Source organism: Capricornis sumatraensis, chromosome 20 (genome assembly GCF_032405125.1).
Source record: "Capricornis sumatraensis isolate serow.1 chromosome 20, serow.2, whole genome shotgun sequence".
NCBI classification, from domain to species: domain Eukaryota; kingdom Metazoa; phylum Chordata; class Mammalia; order Artiodactyla; family Bovidae; genus Capricornis; species Capricornis sumatraensis.
The window spans coordinates 64,799,523-64,827,224 of record NC_091088.1 but is presented as its reverse complement, the minus strand read 5'-3'; the positions used below and the strand labels follow the sequence as shown (position 1 = coordinate 64,827,224).

The 27,702-nt window shown below is 40.7% G+C and overlaps 1 protein-coding gene and 1 pseudogene across 1 annotated transcript; one reads left to right on the top strand and one right to left on the bottom strand.

Annotated features, from left to right (window-relative positions):
* Positions 1 to 63: 63 nt before the first annotated feature.
* Positions 64 to 27,013, top strand: LOC138096586 (zinc finger protein 665-like). The gene is made up of 5 exons (XM_068992843.1): positions 64 to 95; positions 9,183 to 9,261; positions 10,550 to 10,632; positions 15,852 to 15,978; positions 25,288 to 27,013. Exons 3-5 carry the CDS (start codon positions 10,618 to 10,620, stop codon positions 26,805 to 26,807), a joined length of 1,662 nt encoding a protein of 553 aa, XP_068848944.1. The 5' UTR covers positions 64 to 95; positions 9,183 to 9,261; positions 10,550 to 10,617; the 3' UTR covers positions 26,808 to 27,013.
* Positions 14,613 to 15,011, bottom strand: LOC138096114 (ATP synthase F(0) complex subunit C2, mitochondrial pseudogene; annotated as a pseudogene).
* Positions 27,014 to 27,702: the final 689 nt, after the last annotated feature.

Here is a 27,702-nt window from a genome sequence, read left to right as displayed (position 1 = left end):
TAATTCTCAGTTTTTTTTTTTTCAAATTTTTTTCAGATTCATTCCTTGCCTGAGTGCTTTCTTCCCTTCATCTCATACATTTGAAATTTTCTTTGGTAAGTAGTAAATCATCTTAGACTATTTTGTGCCATACTTAGCAAAAGCGTCACCTCGTTTATCAGTTCTAATAAGTTAAATGAACCCAGAGCCTATTATACAGAGTGAAATAAGTCAGAAAGAGAAAGACAAATGCTGTATATTAATGCATGTATATGGAATTCAGAAAGATGGTACCAGTGATCCTACATGCAGGGCAACAAAGGGAGACACAGATGTAAAGAACAGACTTTTGGACTCAGTGGGAGAAGGTGAGGGTGGGATGATTTGAGAGAATAGCACTGAAACATGTAAATTACCATATGTAAAATAGAATGATCAGTGCAAGTTCAATGCACAAAGCAGGGTACCCGAAGCCAGTGCTCTGGAACAACCCAGAGAGATCTGGTGAGGAGGGAGGTGGAAGAGGGTTAAGAATGGGGGGCGCTGCTTCTGCTGCTAAGTCGTGTCAGTCATGTCCGACTCTGTGCGACCCCATAGACGGCAGCCCAACAGGCTCCTCTGTCCCTGGGATTCTCCAGGCAAGAATACTGGCATGGGTTGCCATTTCCTTCTCCAGTGCATGAAAGTGAAAAGTGAAGGTGAAGTTGCTCAGTCGTGTCCAACTCTTAGCAACCCCATGGACTGTAGCCTACCAGGCTCCACCATCCATGGGATTTTCCAGGCAAGAGTACTGGAGTGGGGTGCCATTATCGTCACTAAGTGAAAGTGAAAGTGAAGTCGCTCACTCTTGTCCGACTCTTTGCAACCCCATGGACTGTAGCCTACCAGGCTCCTCCCTCCATGGGATTCTCCAGGCAAGAGTACTGGAGTGGGTTGCCATTTCCTTCTCCAGGGGATCTTCCGGACCCAGGGATCAAACCCGGGTCTCCTGCATTCCAGGCAGACACTTTAAACTCTGAGCCACCAGGGAAGCCCGTTATAGTCACTAGCAGTCTGTTAATGAAGGAAAAGAAGGTTTTAAAACTCAGAATGGCACCAGGCCCCTCATCCATAAAATGCATTTTTGGATAATCTTGGCAGCAGATGATTCATCCCAGGCCATAAAATGATTAACTTGAATCTTGTAGAAGGGCAGATTACCATACAAATAGTTTTGTTTACATAGATTAGGGGAACAATATCTAAGTATAATGTACTGGTTTGTGAAGTAGGTTCTCAGCCATTAGGCAGAACTGACTTGAAGACAGAGTCTGGGGTAAGTGCATAGTCCATTCACATAGCTTAAGACAAACATTTCCATAAGAAAAATGGATTGGTTAACTCAAGGTTTGAGAATAGTTAACTTCAGGTGCAGCAGTCATCATGGCAACAAGTATGTTAAGAGAAACCTCGTTTTAAATTTGTATAGAGAAGAAAAAATATATAGCTAGTTTGTTTCCTCCTGCCGCTTAAGAGAGATAAAAATGTCTAACACTTGCAGTCTATTTCCTCCATTTGGAGACCCTGGTTTTCCTGCCTGTTTCCCTTTCAGTCCCCCCTTTTCTTTTAGAATTACGTTGCCTAGGGAAAAGGGGCATCATTCTTGTTCCATAACTGCTTCCCAGCTGACAAGGGGCATTGTCCTTAAATTGGTGAGGCAACATATTTTCCTAACCCTCATACTGAAGATGTCTGATCCAGGGTCCCCAAATAGTAGCTGGAAGCAGCTGCAGCAGTAGCAGGAGTTTGAGCAACTATTGCAGGAAGGGGGACCCCTTCCAGGGTCTGAAACTGAGCTCTTGTCTAACACTTGGAAATGAATTGTCTGAGGAGACACCTGTGCTGACAAAGCAAGAGATTTTATTGGGAAAGGGCACCTGGGTGGAGAGCAGTAGGGTAAGGAAACCCAGGAGAACTGCTCTGCCACGTGGGTTGCAGTCTTGGGTTTTATGGTGATGAGATTAGTTTCCGGGTGGTCTTTGGCCAATCATTCTAATTCAGAGTCTTTCCTGGTGGCACATGCATGGCTCAGCCAAGATGGATGCTAGCGAGAGGGATTCTGGGAAGTGGACAGACACTCCATGTCTCCTTTCGACCTTTCCTGAACTCTTCAGGTTGGTGGTGGTTCATTAATTCCATAATCCTTATCAGGATCTCCTGTCATAAAATAACTCATGCTCATAGTTACTATGGTGCCTGGCCAGGGTGGGTGGTTTCAATCAGTGTGCTTCCCCTAACACAACCATTTGTCCATATGTCACATTATGTCCATAGTTAAAGTACAAACTGTTGCACCAGTCCATTTTAGGGTTGGTCATCAAATGAAGAAGAGGCATCACATATGATGGTTGTTGAAGGTATTCGCAGACTTGGAGAAAGTCTTTTTCTTGAAGTGGAGATGTCCACCACAAAAGCCTTTCATGATGATGAGGGGAGCGCTCCGCAGACCCAGCAGTTAGACCAATTGTGGAATGCAGCGTAGGAGTGAGCCCAGGACAGGAAGGCATTGTCTTGAGGATCAAACAGCAGTCTCAGGATTTTTGGAGTCAGCAGAAGTAGGCTCACATAGATTGTCAAGCCTGTCTGAAAAGTACAAAGTAGAGCATAGAAAGTAAAGATGTAAAGTGAAGTCACTTAGTTCTGGTCAGCGTGCCACCTCTTAACTCAAGTGTGATGTACCCACGAATCAATTCCTGGCACTTTGACAGCTGTGGAAGAAGAAAGAATAACCTGGCAAAGGACTTCCCAGAGAGGCTCGAGGAATGGGCCCCAGATCCCAATGTTTTTAGATCTCAATGTCAATAGACTTGGGTCATGGGGTTACATTTGATATAAATGCCAGTGTAACAAAAGCCTAACCTACAACAACCAGTAAATGTACCTTATTTACATGCTAGGTGGACAAGATCCGTGTTTCAATGATATGACTATATTGCTGCCTTATTTGTACCCTCTATAGGGACAACAGATATTATGATTGAAGTAGAGGCCTTGACTAATTTTACAAAACAGGTCCTCCTAGATAGAACAAAAGCCATCCAAGCCTTAAAAGAGCAACTCCAAATGAGAAAACCAGTAATTCATAAGAGAATGGCTTTGGACATACTCACAGCTGCTCAAGGAGGGACATGTGCTATAATTAAGGTTGAATGTTGTGAATACATTCCTGACTTATCTGGCAATGTATCGACTGCTTTAGATGACATGAAAAACCAGGTAAAAACAATGTCAAATAAAAACATTCCTTTCTGGACTTTGGTCCTATCTCGGGTGAAGGGTGATTGGTGGAAAACTGTATTTAACACTGTTACAGTTGACTTGATAGTTCTGCTTTGTGGACCCTGAATTTTACAATGTATTATGAACTTTGTAACCCGAAGGTTGATGTCATTCTCCCAAATTGGTCGGAGAGCCAGGGTGCAATATATCCCTATGAATGATGCTCATAATATGAGTTAAGACCATCAGGAGGGGGGAATGAAGAAGGAATTCATAGGGTCTGGACTCCATCTTAGGTCTGTTCATGCTGATCATGCTCAGCCACCTTTCCAATGGACTCTGAACTCTGTGTTTAGTGTCTGTGAAAACAGGATAAGACCCCCACCAGACAGGGGAACCTTATCATATCTAGGTTACTCATCGCCTAAGAGAAAACATATACTAATCACCCCTTCCTCCAGACAGGCCATAAATTTTTCTGTATCTATTGGAGTGTAACCTCGGGTTTATTGATTATTGGCTAATTGTTTGGCTGTTTGAGCACATAGCACATGAATGATGGGGTTATTGGGATTGTATTTTCCTTGGTTTATGTAAGTCTTAAGGAATTTGGAATGGTGGCTTCAGAAACTTACACATGGAGTATAAAAGATTTTCACAAATGCTGGTCAGGGTCCTTGGCTAAGAGGAGACACTGCCTTGGGCCCGCCGGTGTAATAAACTGCACTCCATTATCTGCATTGTCCTTCTGAGTGAGTTTGTTTCCCGGAACATGTGGCTACAACAATAGGTAGGGGATGATTTAGTATGGGTTTAATTTTCTCAGGGCCTATGGCCCTAGTCCCTTCTGATATGATTAGGCCCAGATATCTAATAGATTATTGACAAAGCTGAGCCTTTTCTCTTGATGCCTTATAACTGCAGCCTGCCAGAAAGTTAAAGAAATCTTCTGAGGCTCCTGAACAAGCTTCCTCTGTCTCAGCACAGAGCAAAATATCATCTACATATTGTAACACCACCGCTTCGGAGCTGTTAAAGTTTTGTAGCTCCTGTGACAAACTTTGTCCAAATAAGTGAGGACTGTCACGAAATCCTGGGGGGAAAACTGTCCAGGTTAACTGAGAAGCTGGCTGCATAGGGTCTTCAAAGGCAAATAGAAATTGACTTTCCTCCGCCAAAGGCACAGAATAGAAAACATCTTTCAAATCAATTACTGAGAAATATTTGGCTCGTTCAGGAATTTCAGACAATGGAGTATAAGGATTAGGCACCATGAGGTGTAAAGGAACTACAGCCTTATTTATTATTCATAAATCTTGAACTAGTCTCCATTTACCATTTGATTTCTTTATACGCAAAATAGGAGTGTTGCATGGACTGTTACAGGGAACTAATAGTCCCTGCTCTTTTAAAGTTTTGATGATGTGTTTTAACCCTTAACCTCAGGTTTCAGTGGATACTGCTTCTTATGTGGAAATAAGTGGGACTTTGAGCTTGACAACTACAGGAATAGCATTTTGTGCTCGACCCACAGATTTTCCATCAGCCCATACTCTAGGATTTACATTTTGTTCAACTAGAGGGAGAGAAAGGGAGGGCTCCATATTTATGAAAACAGAGGCATGGACCTTGTTCAGTATATTCCTCCCCAAAAGGGGTGAGGGAGACTCTGGCACAATCAGCAAATCGTGTGAAAATAGCACAAAATCTCAGTTACAACATGAAGAATAACTGAAATAATACCCTTTGGCTCGTCCAGACAGTCCCATTATGGAAGTGAATCGGGAAGGAAGTGGGCCAGGGGCTTCAGTAAGCATGGAGTAAGTTGCCCAGTATCTAAAAGGAAATCGATGGATTGGCCCCCCACAGTTATTAATACCTGGGGTTCCTCAGGTGTAATTAGGACAGGAGTTTGTGTGGGGACTCCCAGGCACCTTCAGTCCTGATTCAGAAATGTCTTTTTAGATTTGTATAGAGAAGGAAAAAAAATATTGCTAGCTTGTTTCCTCCTGCTGCTTAAGAGAGAGAAAAATGTCTGACACTTGCAGCCTATTTCCTCCATTTGGAGACCCCTGGCCTTCCTGCCTGTTACCCTCTCCACATCTTGTAATAAAATAGACTTATTTTCAACTGTGGTTTTACCAAAGACATGAATTGTGTGTATGTGTGTATGTGTGCACACACAAATGGATATTTCTGGTCTCAGCTCTTTACCAGAGGATAACGGAGGTATGACATTAGATCTTGTGAAATTAAAGGCATTTCTTTGAGAAATGGGAAAATAAAAGAACATTTAACATGATAAAACCAACAAAGTGCTTCATTCTTTCCTTTCAAAAAGAGAAAAAAAAAGACCACCTAATTTAACTGGTTAGTCTAATGGTCTGTTTTCTCCGTTTTCGATGATCAGTGGAAAAAAAGTGAGCTGTGTGGTGATATGAAGATGTTTCCCCCAGGTCCCACTTGTAACATGCAGATGAGAGACTAGACCAAAATCTCTGAGCGTGAACAACACTGACCCGTGAAATGATTAGCCAAATTGGCTGTGTGTCTCTGTGTGGCAGTTCTGGTTTGGAGGGAGTTTCTCATGGTAATTAGAATTGTAAATAGATCCCAGTCCTCCCTGAATGAAAAAGGAAAAGGAAAACTGTACAATGGAGGCAGGATCACAGGCTCAGAATTAGATGACTTCTATGAATAAGGCTAAATCTGAAGGGAGATGTTTTTATATCCTGACGTTCAGACCTCCACCTGCTTTCATTTGTTCTTGGGTCAAAAGCTTGACTCTTCGCTGTGGCTCCACAGCCCTCTGTCAAGCTCAGGGCCCTGTCAGTGTCTCCAGCCTCATCCTGGGAGTTGACCCTTAGCTCATGGTTCAGCCTGTCCCGGTCTCATTTACCTTTTCTCTTTTTCCAAATACCAAAACCATTTCTGTCTGACATTGTAGTTCCTTTTCTCACCTTCAGGTCACCGTGCCTCAGGCCCTTTGTCACTCTTCAAGTTTAGGCTCAGAGAGGTCTCCCCATGCCCTCCTAACAGTCTCTCTCATGTTACCCAGGTTTATTGCCTCTGTATCAGTTGCCATCCGCAGAAATTAATGCCCTTCTTCATGGGTTATGAGTCCTTCCTGGTTCCCCTCTTTTTAGGGCTCATAGTTTTCCTCTTCTTCCCAGCGTGGCTGCAGTACCTGTTACTGGAAATGTCTGTAGATGACAGGACTATGGGTTGGGCTGAATAATCCTCAGGGAAGACCAAGAGAACAGGGCAGGTGATGAAGATGTTTCCCATGTTCTGGACATTTCACCTGTAATTGATCTTTACCCCGTGACTACTTAATTACTCAAAAGATGAGCCAAGAAATATAGGAAGTCCTGAAAAACCCTACAGAACTGGTGTCCTCAAGCAGTGAGCTAAGATGTCCCATGTTTCGTCTGCTGTGTTTCATCCTCTGCAGCCCCCAGATCTAAGCTCTGTCCAACCAGGACCAGTCACCATCCTGGACAGCAGCTTTGCCATCTAGGAGTTCATGTGCTCAGTGTCAGCATTGTGATTTCAGTGCACTGAGGATGAGCAGAAATCCAAAACCTAATGGGGCAGGAAGGAAACACTGCCCCCTGCGCCCAACAAGAGCTAGAATATCTTCCAAGTAGGTGTGGGTGGAGAAAACAGGAGAGAGTGAGACCTGGAGACCCTTCCTTTGAGACTTCCTCATCTCAAATGCCTTTGTACGTGGACTCCATAATGTCCCCAGGTGGTGGCAGACTTTCCCAGGAGGGCCAGTCTCTTGATTTTCATGCTGAATGTGCAGTGTCCTTTGGGCGGTAGCTCGTGGGCACTCCTCTTGTGATCCCTTTTGCCAGGAAACCCCTGTGCGCTTTAGTCTTGCTTAGTCCAGTCATCAGGGAGGAGAGGTAGACAAATGGGGGAAGCGGAGGGAGCCTGGTGGGGTCTGCAGGAGGGTTGTGGCAGTACTTGGGGACATCAAGGTGAGCCCAGTGAATGGAGCATGCACCCATCCCAAGTGTAGTTGCAGGGACAAGGGGTGTGTGGATCTGTTGGAAGAGAATGTCTCCATTCAGGCTGGAGCACCTGGAAGGGGGTTTGTTGGAGAGCCCGCATGGAGTGGTTTGAGGTTCTACTGCCTGAGCTCGTGTTCCCCAGGACAGCAGTGCTGAGGCTGACATGTGCCTGCACAGGTTTGATTTGACAACTCGTGACCACACGTGAGCAGCAATGAAGGACTTGGAATTCAGCCAAGAGATGTCTTTTCCACTGTTAGAATGTGGCCTGGGCTGAGCCCGCAGGCACCTGTGGGTGCAGGAGGATGGGAGCCATGGGCTTGAGGAGCTGGTTCTAGCAGGTGCCCCCAGCATCCACTCCACTCCCTGGCTTTTGTTGGCTCTTTTAGCAGGCAGGCACCGTAGAGTAACATGGAAAATCTCAGGTCATTTTTTTGCATCAACTTTGGTATCATTGTGTACTTGGGGTTGCCGGTGCAGAAAGGTTCATGTGCATTTGGGAAGATACCAAGAGAATCTGGAGTGTTTCCTTGGAAGATGCTGAGGTCTCAGTGGGCCATGTGCATCATTGGAATTATCCCTCTTTTTCATAGTCTTTGGAGATTTCAATGTTTGACCTGGGTCACTCTCTGTAAATGGAACTATGGTGTCTTGTGTCTGTGGATCCTTGGGTGTCCTCTTTCGTATTTTGCCTCATGCATGAGCTATCAGGGCTTGGGATGCTTTGTGTTTGTATAAGAGGGTTAGAGGCTCATCATGGGCTCTGGACACTCTGTTGGACACCATGAAAGTTTGCAAGTTTGTTTCAGTCCCGCTGGGAAAATAGGGGCACTAGGTTAAGATCACAGAATGCTTGTTATAAGGTGGTCCTGCTCGGTTTGGATCTCTGTGCCCAACCTGAGAAGAGTCATAAAGTCCTGTGACGTCGGGGAGGATGGCTCCAAAAAATCAGAGGGCAGCGATGCCACAGTGATCTGCAGCCTGGAGGCTTGTCCTCTAGAAGATGCAGCTGCAACTATCTTGCTGCCAGGCTGGGTTCTGTGTTATCCACTCCTGTCCCTCCCAAAATAAGCACACATACAGGCACAGTACAGAAAACACGGAATCTTAACTGCACTGTTGGTGGTAATGTAAATGGTGCTGCTATGTTGGAAAATAAAATGGAAGTTCCTTAACAAATTAATATAGAACAGGCCTACAGTCTGTCAAACCCATTTCTGACAGATATCCAAAGGAAAAGCAATCAGTTTTTCAGGGATATGTCCACAGTCCCATGAGTGTGACTGGATTTGCAGTAGCCAAGGCATAGACACAGCCCAGATGTCTCTTGACAAAAGAATAGGTTACCAAAGTGTGGTATAGAAATATTTATTATATACTGTATATTCATGAACTATTTTTTCTCTGTATATAAATATAAAAATCAAGAATCCTGCATTTATGCCAGAATGAGTGAACCTAGAGAACATTGTGCCAAGTTAAATAAGCCTGACAAAGGAGGACCGACACTATGTGGAAACTAGAATTGTCAAACTCATAGAGCCATCAAGTAATAAGGCTGTTACCAGGAGATGGGTGGAGGGGGAAATGGGGCACTGGTAGTCAAAGAGTGGAGATTTTCCGTTGTAAAATAGTGAGTTCTGGGGATCTGAGGTACTGCATCCTGCCAGTAGTGTTTCTATATCCTTGAAATTCACCCAGAGAGAAATAAAACAGTGTAGTTATATGTGGAAGTGTAACTTACTCCACTATAATAATTATTCAGTGTATGAGTCTATCACATGATCACTTTATACCATTTTTGTTAGTTACACCTTAGTAAGGCTGGGAAAGAAAAAGAGAGTTCGGGGGTGCTTTTCTCCTCTGAATGGTGCTCAGTCCACGCTTCACGTTTCATTGATTACGCATTTTGCATACATGTGCCAGAGTCCAGCTCCAGCAGCCAGGGAATCAGCCTGAAGAGATGAGCGGTGTCGGCGGAGAATGATGCAGCCTCTGACTCAAGGTATGGGACTACATGTTTATTTCAAGCTTTAGCTTCTCTTTTGTACTTTGCGAAAAACATTAAGTCAGAGGTTTGGCATTTTCAGTTTCCCCTCACCCAGATTTATTATCTCCATAAAACCTTGTTGCCCTTCAAACAGAGTTTCTGCTTCATCGATTCTCTCAGAATCCTGTTTACTTTAATTTGTGATTACATCGTAACTCATGCTAATGTCTGAGCTGCATACCACATTCCTCAGTTTATTTATTATCTTTTTAAATCGTGTTTGCCCCTAGCATCCTAAGCTCACTATCTCCTAAAAAGGCTTCTAGCTATTAATATCTCTGAAATTCCTAATCTGTATAAGCTTTTAGTAAAACATGCTAGCACTACCACATTCCTTAAATTTTTAGCTTCTAACTATTCTTAATTATTCCTAAACCCTAAATTTGGCAAACTTCCATTGCCATAAACATTTCCTAAACAATTAGGTTTCAGATGACCATCCTTCCCATGGCCTCAAGCTGCGGCCTACGTGCTCAGCCTGGAACACTCTTGTAAAGATCCTTGAACAAATGTCAATAGTTAACTTTATGGATTATTCTCTGGGCACAACTGCAGAAGGCTTTGTGCCTTCTCATGCTCCTCTCAAGGACAATAAGCACCTTAACATTCTTTTCAGTCAACTCAACCGAGGAAAGAAAAAACAAGTTAGAATCACAAGCCCTGACTCCTTCATCCCAGGTCTGAGCCTGCAGGACAAGGAGAGGGGCTTGGGGCCGTGCCTACATTTTCTCAGTAATGCCTAACGCGGCTCCCGACACACGTTTTGTACCCTCTGACCAGAGATTCCCCTTCAGATAGTTTATGTTGGTCCACAGCTCGAGAATGTTTAAGATGCCCCAGTTGATTCCAGTCTGGATCCCTCACTGAGGATCAGGACTCTTGAGTCCTCCCAGTCCTGAGGGCTGAGATCTGGGCTGAGAAGGGGATGCTCTGTTCTGAGTGGGGATGGATCAGGGCCTGCTGTGTGACCTGAAGGAGATCGCCTGGTCAGTGGAGGTGCCTCCTGCTGCTGTGTACATGAGGCCTCACCAGGAGGGGAGTGTGATCCGAGGGAAAGTGTGGGAAAGTCCCGTGTTGGTCTCTCTGTGGAAGTTGACTGTCCTGAGTCCCTCCTGAGACAGTGGCCACAGGGGACTGTCTGTTCCTCATGGTGAGGGCTTCCCTGTGTGTGTGTGGTTGGGGCTCAGGAAGGGGATGTGTTGACTGTAAGCATTAAACAGAATGTTTTCAACTTTCATGATAGACCTCTGAAGACTCGTGTTGCCTGAGGAAGCCCTGAAGTTAAGAAAGAGGAAAGAAAAGGAGTGAGGCATGGCTCTTACTCAGGTAAGGTCATATTTAGTCTGTCCTAGCTGAAATGCCCTTCTCTGGACTCACTAATCGTGTCTGACTCTGGAGCGTCCTGTGTGACTCCTGTACATGCACACTCACCCGAGGCCTTCCCTCAGCCCTGTCGTCTCCACTTAGATCCCATCTCCCCATGACCCAGTGACCTGGCCCTTGTGAGGAAGCTCCCCTGGGCGCCGTCCAGGGCAGGGCTTCTCACCCACGGGTTGGAAATGGGGTCTCTGTGCTGTTGGGCAGCAGGGAATGCTTAGGGCCTATCTGGATACGCTGTCTGCTCTCTGTCAACCAGGGTAAAGAAAACTGCACGTGGAAGTCAGGTGTTAGTATGCACAACAGCTGGTAAAATCTGGGAATCAGATCAATTGAGCCTGTCCTTTCCCTTTTGTGTATCTTGACATCCTTGTGAATATACCTTACATGTACACAAAGAATTATTCCTGAGTACTGTGTTCTGTTCAGTTGGTTTGTCTGTTTTTATACCAGTACCACATCACCTTGATTACCTTGTAATAGGTGTTGAAATAGAAAGACCTCCATCTTCCTACTTCAAGAGTTTTGCTGTTTGCTCTTTGAATAGTTCTATGACTTTCACCATGTTTTGTTCTGCTTCTACAAAGATTGTCATGGTAATTTTGATAATGAGTTAATTGGTTGATTGACCCTTTGTGTAGTTATTAAAGAATCTATTTTGATATAGCATGTTTCTTTTGTAATCTTTATGATTTTTACTGATGAAACTTTGTCATGTGGAAAAGAAGATACGGTTACTTCTTTTTAAATTTTGGGACCTTTGATTTCTTTTTCTCATCTAATTGCTCTAAGGGTTTCAGTGCTTTCTTGAACCGCAGTGCAGAGTGTGCATCCTTGCCTTCTTCTTGACCTCAGAGGAAAAGCTTTCTTTCATTCTTTCCCAATTGCTGTGCTCTTTTCATAATGGCATTTATTATGTTGATAATGGTATAATTTATTGTTTGTAGTTTGTTGAGTGTTCCGTCTTGAAAGGTTGTCAAATTGTTGTTGAATGGTTTTTTTTCTGCATCGAGTTGATCCTGTTTTTTTCCCCCCCTTTAATCTGTTAATGTAACGTGTTATATTAGTTCATTTTTGTATGTTGACTTCTCCTTGCCTTATATGAATAAAATCTATTTGGTCATGGTGTCAGTTCTTTTTATTTATTTATTTAAATTATTTTAATTGAGGGATAATTGCTTTACAGAAGTTGTTATTTTCTGCCATACACCAGCATGAATCAGCCATAGGTTTACATATGGCCCCTCCCTTCCATCTTCCTCCGTATCCCACCCCTGTAGGTTGTTAGAAAGCCCCTGTTTGAGTCCCTGAGTCAGTCAGCAAATTCGCACTGGCTCTCTACTTTATATATGGTAATGTAAGATTCCATGTTACTCTCTCCATACATCTTACCCTCTCCTTCCTCCCCTCCCACCTCCATCTGTTCTCTGCGTCTGTTTCTCCAGTTCTTTTAAATGTGTGTTGAAGTTGGTTTGCAAGTATTTTAATTTTGCATCAGTATTCATCAGGGTTTCTAGTGTTTCTAGTTTTCCTTCTTGTGTCTTTGGGAAATCAGCAAACTATTAGAAGCATGCTTGCTCCACAGAATAGCAGGATTAGTGGTAATTCTTCTGTAAATGTTTGGTAGTATTTGGTCCTGTATTTTTCTTAGAGGTTTCTAACTACTTTTTAAATCTCTCTAGTTATAATGGGCTTCCCTGGTGACTCAAATCATAAAGAATCTGCCTACAGTGCGGGAGACCCAGGTTCTCTCCCTGGGTCGGAAGATTCCCTGGAGAAAGGAATGGCTCTCTAGTCCAGTATTCTTATCTGGAGAAATTCCACGGACAGAGGAGCCTTGTGGGCTACAGTCCATGAGGTGACAAAGAATCAGACACGACTGAGTGGCTAACACTTTCAACACTTATCAATTTTTTAAATTTCTTAATAAGTAAAATAGTTTGTATGTTTCTGAGAATTTGCCAGTATCTCCGGTATTCTGTCATTTATAGGCATTATCCGTCATACTACTTCCTTATCTTTTTGACCTCAGTTGTAATCACTCCTGTTTCATATCTGTTTTTAGTTATTTGAATCTTTTTTTTTCTTGTCCTTAGTCAAGGTGGGGGTTTTCCTATACAGTTTTTTCAAAACATCAACTTTTGGTTTGTTGATTTTTATATTTTTCTACTTTCTATTGTATCTCTGGTTTAATCTTTCTTATTTACATGTTTCCTTCTGCTAAACTTGAGTTTAGTTTGTTTTCTGTTTTCTGCTTCCTAGAGGTCTAAAAATAGATTTCAGATTTAAGATCTTTTCTTTTTTTTACTGTAAGCATGTAACAGTTCAGACTTTTAGTACAGTGTTCTCTCTGAGTTATAAATTTTGTAATGTGTCTTTTCGTTTTTATCCATGTATTTAAAAATTTCCTTGTGATTTTTTTCCTGGACCCATTTGTGTTGTAAGAGTGAGTTGTTTAATGTTCACATTTGAGGAATTTTCTTTTTTTTCTTGTTTATTTCGTTGTTGTTAGGGAAGATACTTTTATGGTATCAATCTCTTAAAATGGTTAATTTTGGCCTAACATGTGGTGTCTCATAGAGACTGTTTTCTGTGTCCTTGAGATACATGTGTTTTCTGCTTTTCTTGGGCAGTGTGATCTGTACATGCCTGTTCAATGTTTGCTTCATTTTTCTGAGATATCTTATGTTAGATGTATATATATTTTCACTTGTTACAGCTTTTTGGTAAATTGACCGTTTTATCATTATGCAATATTTATCTCATTGCACTTTTGTTTTTCTTCAGTTTGTTTTGTCTGATATAACAGTCTTCCCTGCTCTCTTTAGGATGGACTGTCTTTTTCCATCCTTTCACTTTTCACCTTTCCATGTCTTTAGGTTCGTGAGTACTACCTGTTTCAAGTCTCTGACAAACTCTGTGTCTCTTGCCCTGGTTTTTTCCTCCTGTTAGTTCTTCTAGTGGCCGCTGAAAGACAGGCACCCTGGACAGCTCCTTTCATGCTACTATAATTTCAGAAGGAATGTATTGAATATTTCCTTCCTATCATGATGTTTCTTCAGATAGTCTTGCTTAATAACTATATTTTTTCCATATTATTTTTGCCATGATTTTTAATTCTCCAAGAAGTTTTTTTACTTTGCTATTCTGATAAGTTTTTTTTTGTCATAATCTAATGACTCTTCTAATTTCAAATCACTGTTTTATTAATGGAAAAAAAAGCAAAGAAAGTCTTTGGCTTCTGTTAATGCCTTGCTATGTAAATCTAAATGGATAAAAATTTATATCTTTGTATATGGTAATTTTATTATGAATTAAGTTCAAGTATTTTTTTTTTTTTTTAATGTTTTTACCAGTTTTCTTTTGGTAGCCTAGTATAGAATCCTGTTGACAAACTCAGCTGAGTGCAAAGGATACATTTTTATTGTCTGAAAGATGCTGAAACACATGTGAAGAAAAGGATGATATAAAATTGTCCAAAAAATCTGTCAAAAGATGAATCCTCTCAGGTCAATTAGTTTTTTATAGATAAGCATGCATGTATGTGCAAGTCTGCAGTTTAGGTAGAAGACGTCATGATTTAGAAACTACATATCACCTTTTTTTTCAGTTGAAATTATGTTATCAGTATAATCTGCGGCATTGAAATTTTCTAAAAATCCTGTTAGTGTTTTAAGTAGTAAATTACTAACAGTTGTGTTTCTGTATTCACGTCTATAAGACCTTTCATGCCATTCCACATTGTTCACCTTGGACTTTTTTTTTTCATATTAATACAATATTTATTTGTTTTCCTTCTGTCAAACCCTGAGCCCAGCACTTTCCCCAGATTGCCTGGGGATTTACAGGAAAGGGAAAATACAGGGCAGACACAGGAGAAAGAACTATGGGAGGTGGAAACAGCTGCTTCACATCGTGAAGAAGATGAGCTAGACCACCATCAGGCAAAAGAGCCCCATGGCCTTTGAGAGGGCCAAGCCCATGGCATAGAAGAGCTACTGTCTCAGAGAAGGGTTCCTGGCATAACAGTGATGAAGCTCCCAAACACAGTCCCACTTCCAGCCCCGGAGCCAGCCACCCCTGCTGTGGCAGCTCCAGCTCCAGGGAACTTGGCTGCTGTGTCAAAGTCCTTTGAAATGGCACTGGTTTGGAAGCTGTGGCTAAGAATAAGTGAGATGGTCCAGGGACCTGGGGCTGCCAAGCTGCTGTGGCTCTCATTGGTCAGTGTCTCCAGTCCTTCACCACCACTGCAGACAGTGATCACTCAACAGTGGGGAGGTTCTCCCGATCAGGGAGGGTGTAGAGACTAATTTGTCACAGGTGTCCATTTTCAAGGGATGAAGGCCTGAGGCCCGAGAGCTGCTCCCCCTCCAGAGAAGACAGAGGGGCAGGGAAGAGGCTCACCTTGGACTTCTTTCAAGTTTTCTTTAGGAACCCTCTGTCAAAGGACTTGCAATGTTCTCTGTATTACTTCACTGTTAGATGCTTAAACTTCAGTTGCTGAGCCCAAGCTTCTGAGTTCAGGTGCTTCACGTAACATTTCTTACCTTTTTGATCTGAGTCAAGTTTCTCAGAGTGTCTGTGACACAGGTTTTCTTCTCTAAGGTGGGAACAGATGATTCTTTAATGAGCTATTATATTGATGACAGGTTCTTGCCTGTAAAGTACTTATTTAATGTTTAGAGTAATACTACAGTAATTTAGAGCAACAGGAAGCCTTCAGACACTTTTGGTCCTTGCTGCTGTTATCTACATCATACCTGAAAATTTTGACCTTTCCATTAAAAGTGCCGTGGACTTTGTCATCTCTGAAGACACCACTCATGCTGTACCTCATCTGGATAATCAGTTGCACTCACTGGGTAGAACATAATATCTGACAATTCTGTCAGATATTATGTCAAAACAGTGTTGAGCTTTATTTTTATATATTTCATGGATTTTGAACAATGATGAAAAATCCATATTAATTGGAGGATCTCATAAGGTCTTAGCAAAAAGCATAAGAAATTAAAATTAGAAATGCATAATTTCTCCAGATACCCCTGCATGGATCTGTTAGAACACATACTTCAAACAAGTCAATCCGTACCCCTTACTACGCTTCTCTTTTGCATGAAAATGAGAACTTTTCATGGCCCTTTTGGTGACATGTGGTTTCATTTCAGGAACGACTGACCTCTGAGGATGTGGCCATCAAATTCACTCAGGAGGAGTGGGAATTCCTGGACCCTGCTCAGAGGGCCTTGTACAGGGACGTGATGCTGGAGACCTACAGAAACCTGCTGTCTGTGGGTGAGGATGACTTCCTTCCAGAGCTGCCCTTGGGTATCTGCATTTTCCCTGTGTGCCCCTTGGGAGGCCCTGATGTCTTACATCTGAGAGTTCTGGTGACTGGGGCATGACACAGGTTCACAAGGTTAAACGGACCCTCTTCAGATGCTGTGTCTGTTTCATGTCATATCTGAGGTTGTCCCAGAGCTTAATTTTCTACAAAGCTCACTGGCAAATGTTAACAAAACAATACCAAAAAACCCGATTTCCTATTTTCTACCTTTCGACTTTTGGCTCAGGGTTTAAAAAAATCCACAGCACTTTAGATTTCTTTCTTTTGATAACACTGAATAATATTTGTTTTCCCTTGCTTGTTTACTTTTTTTTGGCTGCACCATTCTGCTTGTGGAATCTTAGTTCCCTGACTAAGGATCAAACCCGCACCCCCTGCATTGGAAATGCAGAGTCTTAACCACTGGATCACCACGGGAGTCCCAGAATTTCTGTTTCTGATCTGAATATTATCTCCACATTGGAGCCTGAGAAAAAGCTCTGGACAGTGGGGACTGATGTAAAAGTAGCCAAAAATACAACATATAAAGAAAAACGAGTATCTCAAAAGGGCTGTTTTTTTCTGTTTAGGAGTGGGACAAGCTGGTGGATTGGATCCTCTGTGGTTGTTACTTAGGAAAATGTAAGACTGGGTAGAGAGATTGTCTTTTTGATCCTAGATCCTACGAGGGGAGCATATATGAATCTCGCAGGCTCTTAGCTTGCCATATGTAGGTCAAGTGCATGGTCCCATCTCAAGATGCTGTAATTCTGACCTTCATGTTGTGTTATTTTAACTCTTGTGCTGCTCTACGCAGTCTGGGAATGTCAACTGTTCCTGATGTTCCATTCTCCTTACTTTGTATCATTTTACCTCTTCAATTTCTTTGAAATATATTTCTGAGGGTCTGAAATTTTATCTGGTTTCCTTGCTGTGATAATCCACCTATGTTTAATTGGCAGCCTCTGGTGAGTCTCTGTGGAGTGGATTTAGTAGGTAACAGAAAACTGTGATGGAGACACTATTCCTAATGTTATTTTCTTGCTCTGTACAAAGTCACCACTTGAAGCTATCCAGTAGAGTGGTCAGTATGTTCTAGGATTATGGGAGAGAAAGTATCACGAGAGCCTGATACATCTTTCCAGGTTATTTTCTGGCTTTGGAGACTCTGTCAAGGGCACCATGACAGTGTTGCTGATGTGTATCAAGGACCATATATTTTAGCCTCTGTGAATGGTATGGGAATTTATCCCAGGACAACTTTGTCCAAGTTCACATTCTCATATCTATGAGGCTATTGGCTGCACTGTTGTTCTGTGCATTGTAGGTATTTTTAAATTTTATCATTGAGTTCAAATTTCTGTGTTACTCTCTGTGTTTCTGTTTTGTATTTGCAACATGTTGGATGTTTGATTGGGGAGTGGTTCCTATGGTGGAACTGGTGATCAGTCCCTCTTAAAATTCTTTATGTATTCTTTGTACTCACTTACTATCAGATGTATGATTTCCACATATTTTCTCTTTTACTGTTGATTGTCTTTTCAAACTCACTGTACTTTAATGCAGAGTGGTTTATAATTTTGATATAGTTCAGTTTATTAATATCTGGTTTTATTTTGTGGCCTGTGCTTTTGGTGTTATATCTTTTGGTGTTATATATATTGTGGGTCCAATTTCCAGAAACATTTCCTGCACATTTACTTCTAGGAGTTTTATACATTTGGGACTTAGATTTAGGTCTTTGAATCATTTTAAGTTCGTTTTTGTCTATAGTGTAAGATAATGTTCCAAGTAAATTCTTTTGCTGGTGGGTATTCAGTTTTGTCAACATGTCTTGTTTCATAGACTGCTTCCCCCATTTAGTAGTTTTTACACCCTTGTGAAACATCTTTGGAACATCTCTACAAGAGGTGTTTTTGTTTTAACCATTCTTTTTAGGTATGCGGCTGCTGCTGCTGCTAAGTCCCGTCAGTTGTGTCTGACTCTGTGCGACCCCACAGATGGCAGCCCACCAGGCTCCTCTGTCCCTGGGATTCTCCAGGCAAAAACACTGGCGTGGGTTGCCATTTCCTTCTCCAGTGCATGCATTCCAAGTCGCTTCAGCTGTGTCTCACTTTGTGTGACCATGTAGATGGCAGCCGACCAGGCTCCTCTGTCCTTGGGATCCTCCAGGCAAGAATACTGGAGTGGGTTGCCATTTCCTTCTCCACTTTTTAAGCATAGTTAATTTACAATTTTGTGTTTCAAGTATACAGCAGTTTGCAAGATACCAAATATAGTTCCCTGAGCTGTATCATAGGTACTTATTATTTATCTATTTTGTATATACATTAGTTTGTGAATATTCAGACTCCTAATTTATCTCTCCCTTTCCTGCCCCCATCACCATCCTGTACTATCCCCTTTGGTAACCATAAGTTTGTTTTTTATTCTGGTGAGTTTATTTTGTGAATAAGTTCATTTGTATCATTTATTTCAGTTCAACATATAATATCCTATGATATTTGTCTTGCTCTGTCTGATTTCACTTAGACTAATCCCTAAGTCTGTCTATGTTGCTACAAAAGTCATAACTTCATTGTGTTTTATGCTGTGGAGGTGGCAACCCACTCCAGTGTTCTTGCCTGGAGAATTACATGGACAGGGGAGTCGGGCAGGCTGCAGGTAATGGGGTCTTAAAGAGTTGGACATGGCTGAGCTACTTTTACTTCACAATATTCCCCTGTATATATGTACCACATATTCTTTATCCCTTTGTCTGTCAGTGAACATTTAGGTTGCTGCCGTGTTTTGGCTGGTATAAATAGTGCTGCTAAAAACATTGGGGTGCATGTATCATTTTGAATTAGTTTTCATCCTTTCTGGATATATGCCCAGGATTGGAATTGCTGCTTCATGTTACAGCTCTGTTTTTAGTTCTTTATGGAACCTCCATGCTATTCTCCAAAGTGGCAGTACCATTTATGTTCCTTCCAACAGTGTAGGAGGGTTCTCTTTTCTCCACACCCTCTCAAGCATTTATTGTTTGTAGACTTTTTGATGGTGGTCATTGTGACCAGTGTGAGGTGATACATTTTTGTGGTTTTGATTTGCATTTCTCTCATAAGTAGAGATGTCAAACATCTTTTCAGGTGACTGTTGGCCATCTGTTTGTCTCCTTTGGAGAAGTATCTGTTTTGATCTTCTGCCTAGTTTTTGATTGGGTTGTTTGTTTTGATATTAAGCGTATGAACTGTTTGTATATTTTGGAAATAAATCCCTTATAGGTAGCATCATTTGCATATATAGTCTCCTAGTGCAAAAGTTGAATTTTTGTTCTTTTTTTTGGTTTCCTTTGCTTTGCAAAAAGGTTTTAAATTTAATTAGGTCTCATTTGTTTGATTTTGCTTTTATTACCATGACTCTAAGAGATAGATTCAAAAAAATTTTGCTGACATTTATGTCAGTGTTTTGCATTTGTTTTCCACTATGAATTTTATAGTATCTGGTCTTGCATTTAGATGTTTAACACATTTTGAGTTTATTTTTGTATGTGGTGTTAGAGAATGTTGGAATTTCATTCTTTTTCATGTAACTATCCATTTATCCCAGCATCACTTATTAAAGAGATTTTTCATTCTATATTCTTTCCCCCTTTGTTATAGAATAATTGACTCTAAGTAAATTGGTTTATTTTTGGGTTTTCTGTCCTTTTCTACTGATCTGTGTTTCTGTTTTGTGCCATCATCATGTAACTTCCCTGCTGGCTTGGACGGTAAAGCCATCTGCCTACAATGCAGGAGACCCAGGTTCAGTCCCTGGGTCAGGAAGATCTGCTGGAGAAGGAAATGGCAACCCACTTCAGTATTCTTGCCTGGAAAATCCCATGCACAGAGGAACCTGGTAGTCTACAGTCGATGGGGTCACAAAGAGCTGGACACGACTGAGCGACTTCACTTTCTCTTTGTTGACTGTCAGTTGGTCGTATAGTCTGAACTCAGGGAACATGATTCCTCCAGCTCTGTTCTTCTTTCTCAAGATCATTTTCGATATCAGAGTCTTTTGTATTTTGGTACAAATTAAGTTTTTCTTTGTTTTATGAAATATGTCATTGTTAATTTGATAAAGGTTGCATTGAATATGTAGATTGCCTTGGATATTATGGTCATTTTGACAGTGTTACTTCTTTCAATCCAAGAATATGGTATATGTTTGTGCCATCTGTTTGTGTCATCTTTGGTATCAGTCATCGGCATCTTCTAGTTTCATGAGTACAGTTCTTTTGACTTTTTAGGTAGGTTTATTCCTTAGAATTGTATTCTTTTCTCTGAGATGGTGAATGGGATTGTTTCATTAATTTCACTTTCTGATATATCATTATTAGTGTATAGAAATGCAGCAGTTCTCTATATATTTTGTATCCAGCAAGTGTACTCTGTTCATTGATGAGGTCTAGTAGTTATCTGGTGGCATCTTTGGGATTTTCTGTGTGTAGCATCATAGTGACAGTTTTACTTCTTCTTTATTTTTTTACTTTGAATACCTTTTATTTCTTTTTCTTTTCTGATAGTTGTGGCTCGGACTTCCAAAAATATGTTCAATAAAAGTGGCAGTAGTGAACGTTCTTGTCTTATTCATGTTGTTAAGGGGAGTGCTTTCAGTTTTTCCCTGTTGAGTATGATGTTAGCTGTGTGTTTGACATATACAGTCTTAATTATGTTGAGGTAGGGACCATCTGTGCTGACTTTCTGAAGGGTTTTATCATAAATGGCACTTGAATTTTGTCAGAACTTTTTCTACGTCTATTGATGATCATACGGCTTTTAGTCTTCAGCTGTTACTGTGGTGTATCATAGTGATTAACTTGTGGATATTGAGAAATCTTGCATCCCTGAAATAAATCCCACTTGATCATGGTATGATCCTTGAATGTCCTTTAATGTGTTAGTAACTGTTTGAATCTGCTCTTTTGAACTCAGGGAAGGTCTAGGAGAATAAAGCCTTTTTCTACAAAAAAGAGTTGGATGCCTCAGAAAGGCTTTTGTAACTGGGAAGGTCTTCCAGAGTCAGTGTCAGTCCCTCCTTTCGTTTGATACTCCTCGATCTTGAGATAACCATGTGTGGAAGAAGAAACGAAGTAAATGTCCAATGGAGAGGTTAATCATACTTGGCAGAGGAACCCAGGTTTAGATAGCCTTTTCCTGGATTTTTCTTCTGATTTCTGCTAAAAAGATTCTTACACAATATCCTGGAATATTGTGTGTGTTTTTCTTGAATATAAGCATTCCATTGTAAGTTACAAAATCAGAGTTGGATACATTACATTGTAAATAGTATAACAGGTATTATCCTGCTTTCTCTGTATATCACAGTCACTTTTAAAATCTCTCTTGTTTCTGTCCCATACCCATAGTATAATGCCCATAAAGTTGCTGAACCAGTTCTTTTCTCTTAAGGTCAGTATATTAGTTTACGCTGTCAGTTATTTCCACAAAGACATGCAGTCACAAGCTGATAATCTGACATAAACCTGTGTACCCTATGTTCCATGCAGGCCCTTTCTTAGTCCTGACCAGTCCTCATGTAGTACCTTGATATGGATGGAAACATTGTTCTTACCTATCACATCCCTCCACCTTCTATATACTCTCACTGTAAAGAGAATCTCTCATCATTTATTGAACACATATCTCAGGACATGCCCTATAAATCACTCTGTGTGAGATGGGATGGTTGAATAATATTTAAACAGACTACTGTCTTGTATCTTCCTTGATATTTTCTTTCTAAGTTCCTTGTATTTATTTTTTAATATTTTCTAGTCTATTCATTCAGTTGGTGGTCATGTTTACAAATAAGTTTTCTCAGTTGTCCCAGTAGGTTCAGATTCATATCCTGGTTCTCTTACCACTTTGTGGGCCAGTTGGGTGTGTCTCCTGCTCTGATTAGAGAAAAACATGTTAATTTACCTCAAGCCTTTTAAAGCAAATTACTGCTGTCAGTAGTACATGTTTTATAGTAAATACTCAAAATTTATTTGTTTAAAAAAGGTAATATCTATATTCTGTCATGTTCTTTATCTACATTATATCTTTTTTAAAATATAAATTTATTTGTTTTCATTGAAGGTTAATTACTTTACAATATTGTATTGGTTTTGCCATACATCAACATGAGTCCACCACAGGTATACACATGTTCCCCATCATGAACCCCGCTCCCTCCTCCCTCCTCCCTCCCCGTGCCATCCCTCTGGGTCATCCCAGTGCACCAGCCCCAAGTATCCACTGTCATGCATTGAACCTGGACTGGCAATTCATTTCATATATGATATTATACATGTTTCAATGCCATTCTCCCAAAGCATCCCACCCTCTCCCTCTCCCGCACAGTCCAAAAGCCTGTTCTATACATCTGTGTCTCTTTTGCTGTCTCGCATACAGGGTTATCATTACCATCATTCTAAATTACATATATATGCGTTAATATATTGTATTGGTGTTTTTCTTTCTGGCTTACTTCACTCTGTATAATAGGCTTCAGTTTCATCCACCTCATTAGAACTGATTCAAATGAATTCTTCTTAATGGCTGAGTAATACTCCATTGTGTATATGTACCACAGCCTTCTTATCTGTTCATCTGCTAGCAGACATCTAGGTTGCTTCTATGTCCTGGCTATTATAAACAGTGCTGCGATGAACATTGGGGTACACGTGTCTCTTTCAATTCTGGTTTCCTCGGTGTGTATGCCCAGCAGTGGGATTGCTGGGTCATAAGGCAGTTCTATTTCCAGTTTTTTAAGGAATCTCCACAGTTCTCCATAGTGGCTGTACTAGTTTGCATTCCCACCAACAGTGTAAGAGGGTTCGCTTTTCTTCACACCCTCTCCAGCATTTATTGCTTGTAGACTTTTGGATCACAGCCATTCTGACTGGTGTGAAATGATACCTCATTGTGGTTTTGATTTGCATTTCTCTGATAATGAGTGATGTTGAACATCTTTTCATGTGTTTGTTAGCCATCTGTATGTCTTCTTTGGAGAAATGTCTATTTAATTCTTTGGCCCATTTTTTGATTGGGTCGTTTAGTTTTCTGCAATTAAGCTGCAGGAGTTGCTTCTATATTTTTGAGATTGGTTGTTTGTCAGTTGCTTCATTTGCCATTAGTTTCTCCCATTCTGAAGGCTGTCTTTTCACCTTGCTTATAGTTTCCTTTGTTGTGCAGAAGCTTTTAAGTTTAATTAGGTCCCATTTGTTTATTTTTGCTTTCATTTCCAGTATTCTGGGAGGTGGTCTTAGAAGATCCTACTGTGATGTATGTCATAGAGTGTTTTGCCTATGTTCTTTCTAGGAGTTTTATAGTTTCTGGTCATCTGTTTAGATTTTTAATCCACTGTGAGTTTATTTTTGTGTATGGTGTTAGAAAGTGATCTAGTTTCTTTCTTTTACAAGTGGTGACCAGTTTTCCCAGCACCACTTGTTAAAGACATTGTGTTTAATCCAGTGTATATTCTTGCCTCCTTTGTCAAAGATAAGGTGTCCATAGGTGCGTGGATTTTTCTCTGGGCTTTCTATTTTGTTCCATGGATCTATATTTCTGTCTTTGTGCCAGTACCATACTGTCTTGATGGCTGTGACTTTGTAGTAGAGCCTGAAGTCAGGCAGGTTGATTCCTCCAGTTCCATTCTTCTTTCTCAAGATTGCTTTGGCTATTTGAGGTTTTTTTTGTATTTCCATACAAATTGTGGAATTATTTATTCTAGCTCTACATTATATCTTCTTAAAATTTTATTTATTTTTTAATTGAAGGATAATGGCTTTACCAAATTTTGTTTTCTGTCAAACCTCAACTACGTTATATCTTGTATGCGTTTCACTTGCAACATTTTTCAGCAATATTGTGTCTGACCCTGGTCAATAAATACACAAAGCACTCACTTTTAACTTATTATATTTTGGTGCCATTAAACTAGGTAGTTAAGAATAGTGCATGGCTAGAGATTAGCTTTCCTTTGTGGCTCAGTGGTAAAGAATTCACCTGCTAATGCAGAAGATGCTTCCTGATTCCTGAGTCAGGAAGATCCCATGGAGAAGGAAATGGCAACCCACTCCATTATTTTTGCCTGGGAAATCCCACCTGGAAAATCCCATGGATGGAGGAGCCTCATAGGCTACAGTCCATGGGGTCACTAAGAGACTGAGTGACTTCACTTTTACTTTTCCCTTTCATGCACTGGAAAAAGAAATGGCAAACCCACTGCAGTATTCTTGCCTGGAGAATCCCAGGGACAGAGGAGCCTAGTGGGCTGCTGTCTATGAGGTCACATAGAGTCGGAAACGACTGAAGCAACTTAGCAGCAGCAGCAGAGACCTTCCTTGGTGGCTCAGTGGTAAAGAATTCACCTGCTAATGCAGAAGATGCAGGTTTGATCCCTGAGTCAGGAAGATCCCATGGAGAAGGAAGTGGCAACCCACTCCACTGTTCTTGGCTGGGAAATCCCATGGACAGAGGAGTCCGGTGCGCTACAGTCCACACTGTCGCAAAGAGGCAAACACGACTGAGTGACTGAACAACAACATAGGTGGGGATTGCATTTTTTATTGGCTGTTAGAAAACCAGTGAATATTTTACGTCTTAATTTATGTGTCATTTACAGATGATGGTCTTTTAGCGTGTATTCAGCAATACAACTGGCACATACTACTTGTTAACATTGTAAAATGCCTTTTCTTTGGGGGTACATAGTTCTATAGCAGATTTAGAAAAGTATGTTGTTTCAAAAAATTGTTTTAGTCACATTCTTCATTTTCTCATTTGTTTTCAATTGTAAACAACCAATTATGAATATTTAATTATTAATTGGGTAAGCTTGGTTATGGATTATTTACTGTTGCAATATATAATTTATTCTTTAGAATTTATTTATGTACAGTAAGTTTGTAGAATACAATGATAGTGTAATATTTTTCTTTTCAATTTGAGACAAGTGTTGATCGATACGTTCCTAAGGGTCCTGGTAGCAAAGCACTCTGTTTTTGAGAGGTGGCATAAGATTGTCCAATGTGAGTGTGTTTGGCATATGGTTTATAATACTAGGCTACTGTAATGGTGAATTTATGTTATGCTTTCTTAAGTTAAGAATTCTATTCCTTTAGTGTTTCTAAACACTTAAGGTGATCATTGTGGTGTTTCATAACTTGATGTAAGTATTACTTTTGGTGTAATATATATTCAACATGAAACATTTATTTCTGAATTATTGAGAGCAGGAAAACTATGATTCTTTTTATCTTGTAGATATCTCTCCTACACATGTGATCAAGGTTTTACAACCCAAAGCAAACAGTGATAAACGAGAAACATTCCAAACATTGATGCTGGGAAGACCTGAAAGCTGTGAAATCAAACATGTTCATCTTTGGGATAGTCAGGAAAATATGTGTGACTTTGAGTGTCAGGGGAGAGATGACAAAAGAAATTATAAAGGCACACCTGTAAGCCTTAATGGAAATGTGCCTGATGGAAGAGATTCACATGATAGAAAGGATGCAGGCATCAAGCTCTTTGGAAAGAGGTTTGGATTTAACTTTCAGTATAAACTGCAGATATTTCAAACTGGCGGAATAATTTCTGAATATAATGAAGTTAAGAGTTCTGTCAACAACAGTTTCTCATTTTCACCAGTTCTAAGAATTCCTCCTTGTGTCCAAACCAGTGTTTCTAATATATATGGGAATAAGTTTATGAATCCTTCAGGAATAACACAAGAACTCAAAGCACACAGGGAAAAACCTTACAAATGTGATGAGTGTGGCAAGGCCTTTACTCACAGCTCAGACCTCAGGAGACATAAGAAAATTCATACAGGAAATAAATTATTTAAATGTGATATATGTGACAAAGTCTTCAGCCAAAATTCAAACCTTGCTCGTCATCAGAGGGTTCATACTGGAGATAAACGTTACAAATGTGATGAGTGTGGCAAGGCCTTTCGTGTAAAGTCAAGCCTTTTAAGCCATCAGACAGTTCATACTGGAGAGAAACCTTACAAATGTGATGAGTGTGGCAAGGCCTTTCGTCTAAAGTCAACTCTTTTAAGTCATCAGACAGTTCATACTGGTGAGAAACCTTACAAATGTGATGAGTGTGGCATGACCTTTCGTGTAAAGTCAACCCTTTTAAGTCATCAGACAGTTCATACTGGTGAGAAACCTTACAAATGTGATGAGTGTGGCAAGGCCTTTCGTGTAAAGTCAACCCTTTTAAGTCATCAGACAGTTCATACTGGTGAGAAACGTTACAAATGTGATGAGTGTGGCAAGGCCTTTCGACTAAAGTCAACCCGTTTAACTCATCAGACAGTTCATACTGGAGAGAAACCTTACAAATGTGATGAGTGTGGCATGGCCTTTCGTCTAAAGTCAAGCCTTTTAAGTCATCAGACAGTTCATACTGGAGAGAAACCTTACAAATGTGATGAGTGTGGCAAGGCCTTTTGTGTAAAGTCAACCCTTTTAAGGCATCAGACAGTTCATACTGGAGAGAAACCTTACAAATGTGATGAGTGTGGCATGGCCTTTCGTCTAAAGTCAAGCCTTTTAAGTCATCAGACAGTTCATACTGGAGAGAAACCTTACAAATGTGATGAGTGTGGCAATGCCTTTCGTCTAAAGGGAACCCTTTTAAGGCATCAGACGATTCATACTGGAGAGAAACCTTACAAATGTGATGAGTGTGGCAAGGCCTTTCGTCTAAAGTCAAGCCTTTTAAGTCATCAGACAATTCATACTGGAGAGAAACCTTACCAATGTGGATAATCTGGCAAGGCCTTTACTCAGAGCTCACACCTCGAGAGACAAGAAAATTCATTCAGGAAATAAATTATTTAAATGTGATATATGTGACAAAGTCTTCGGCCAAAATTCAACCCTTTTAAGTCATCAGACGGTTCATACAGGAGAGAAACCTTACATATGTGATGAGTGTGGCAAGGCCTTTTGTCTAAAGTCAAACGTTTTAAGTCATCAGACAGTTCATACTGGAGAGAAACCTTACAAATGTGATGAGTGTTGCAAGGCCTTTCGTGTAAAGGCAATCGTTTTAAGGCATCAGACTGTTCATACTGGAGAGACACCTTGTGATGAGTGTGGCAAGGCCTTTACTGAGAACTCATACCTCAGGAGACATAAGAAAATTCATACTGGAAAGAAATTATTTAATGTGATATATGGGACCAAGCCTTCGGCCAAAATTCAAAGCTTGGTCGTCATCAGATGGTTCATACTGGAGAGAAACCTTACAAATGTGATGAGTGTGGCAAGGCCTTTCGTCTAAAGTCAATCCTTTTAAGGCATCAGACAGTCCATACAGGTGAGAAACCTTACAAATGTGATAAGTGTGGCAAGGCCTTTCGTGAAAAGTCAACCCTTTCAAGTCATCAGACGTTTCATGCCGAGAGAAACCTTACAAATGTGATGAGTGTGGCAAGGCCTTTCGTCTAAAGTTAACCTTTTTAAAGCATCAGACAGTTCATACTGGAGAGAAACCTTACAAATATGATGAATATGGCGAGACCTTTCGTGTAAAGTCAACCCTTTTAAGTCATCAGACAGTTCATACTGGTGAGAAACCTTACAAATATTTTGAGTGTGGAAAAATCTTCGGTCAAAAACTACATCTTCAACTTCACTGGAGAATTTATACTGGAGAGAG

Coding starts and splice junctions, on each gene's coding strand:
- LOC138096586 (XM_068992843.1), top strand. Junction 15,979..25,287: donor CAGAAACCTGCTGTCTGTGG/GTGAGGATGACT, acceptor TTTATCTTGTAG/ATATCTCTCCTACACATGTG.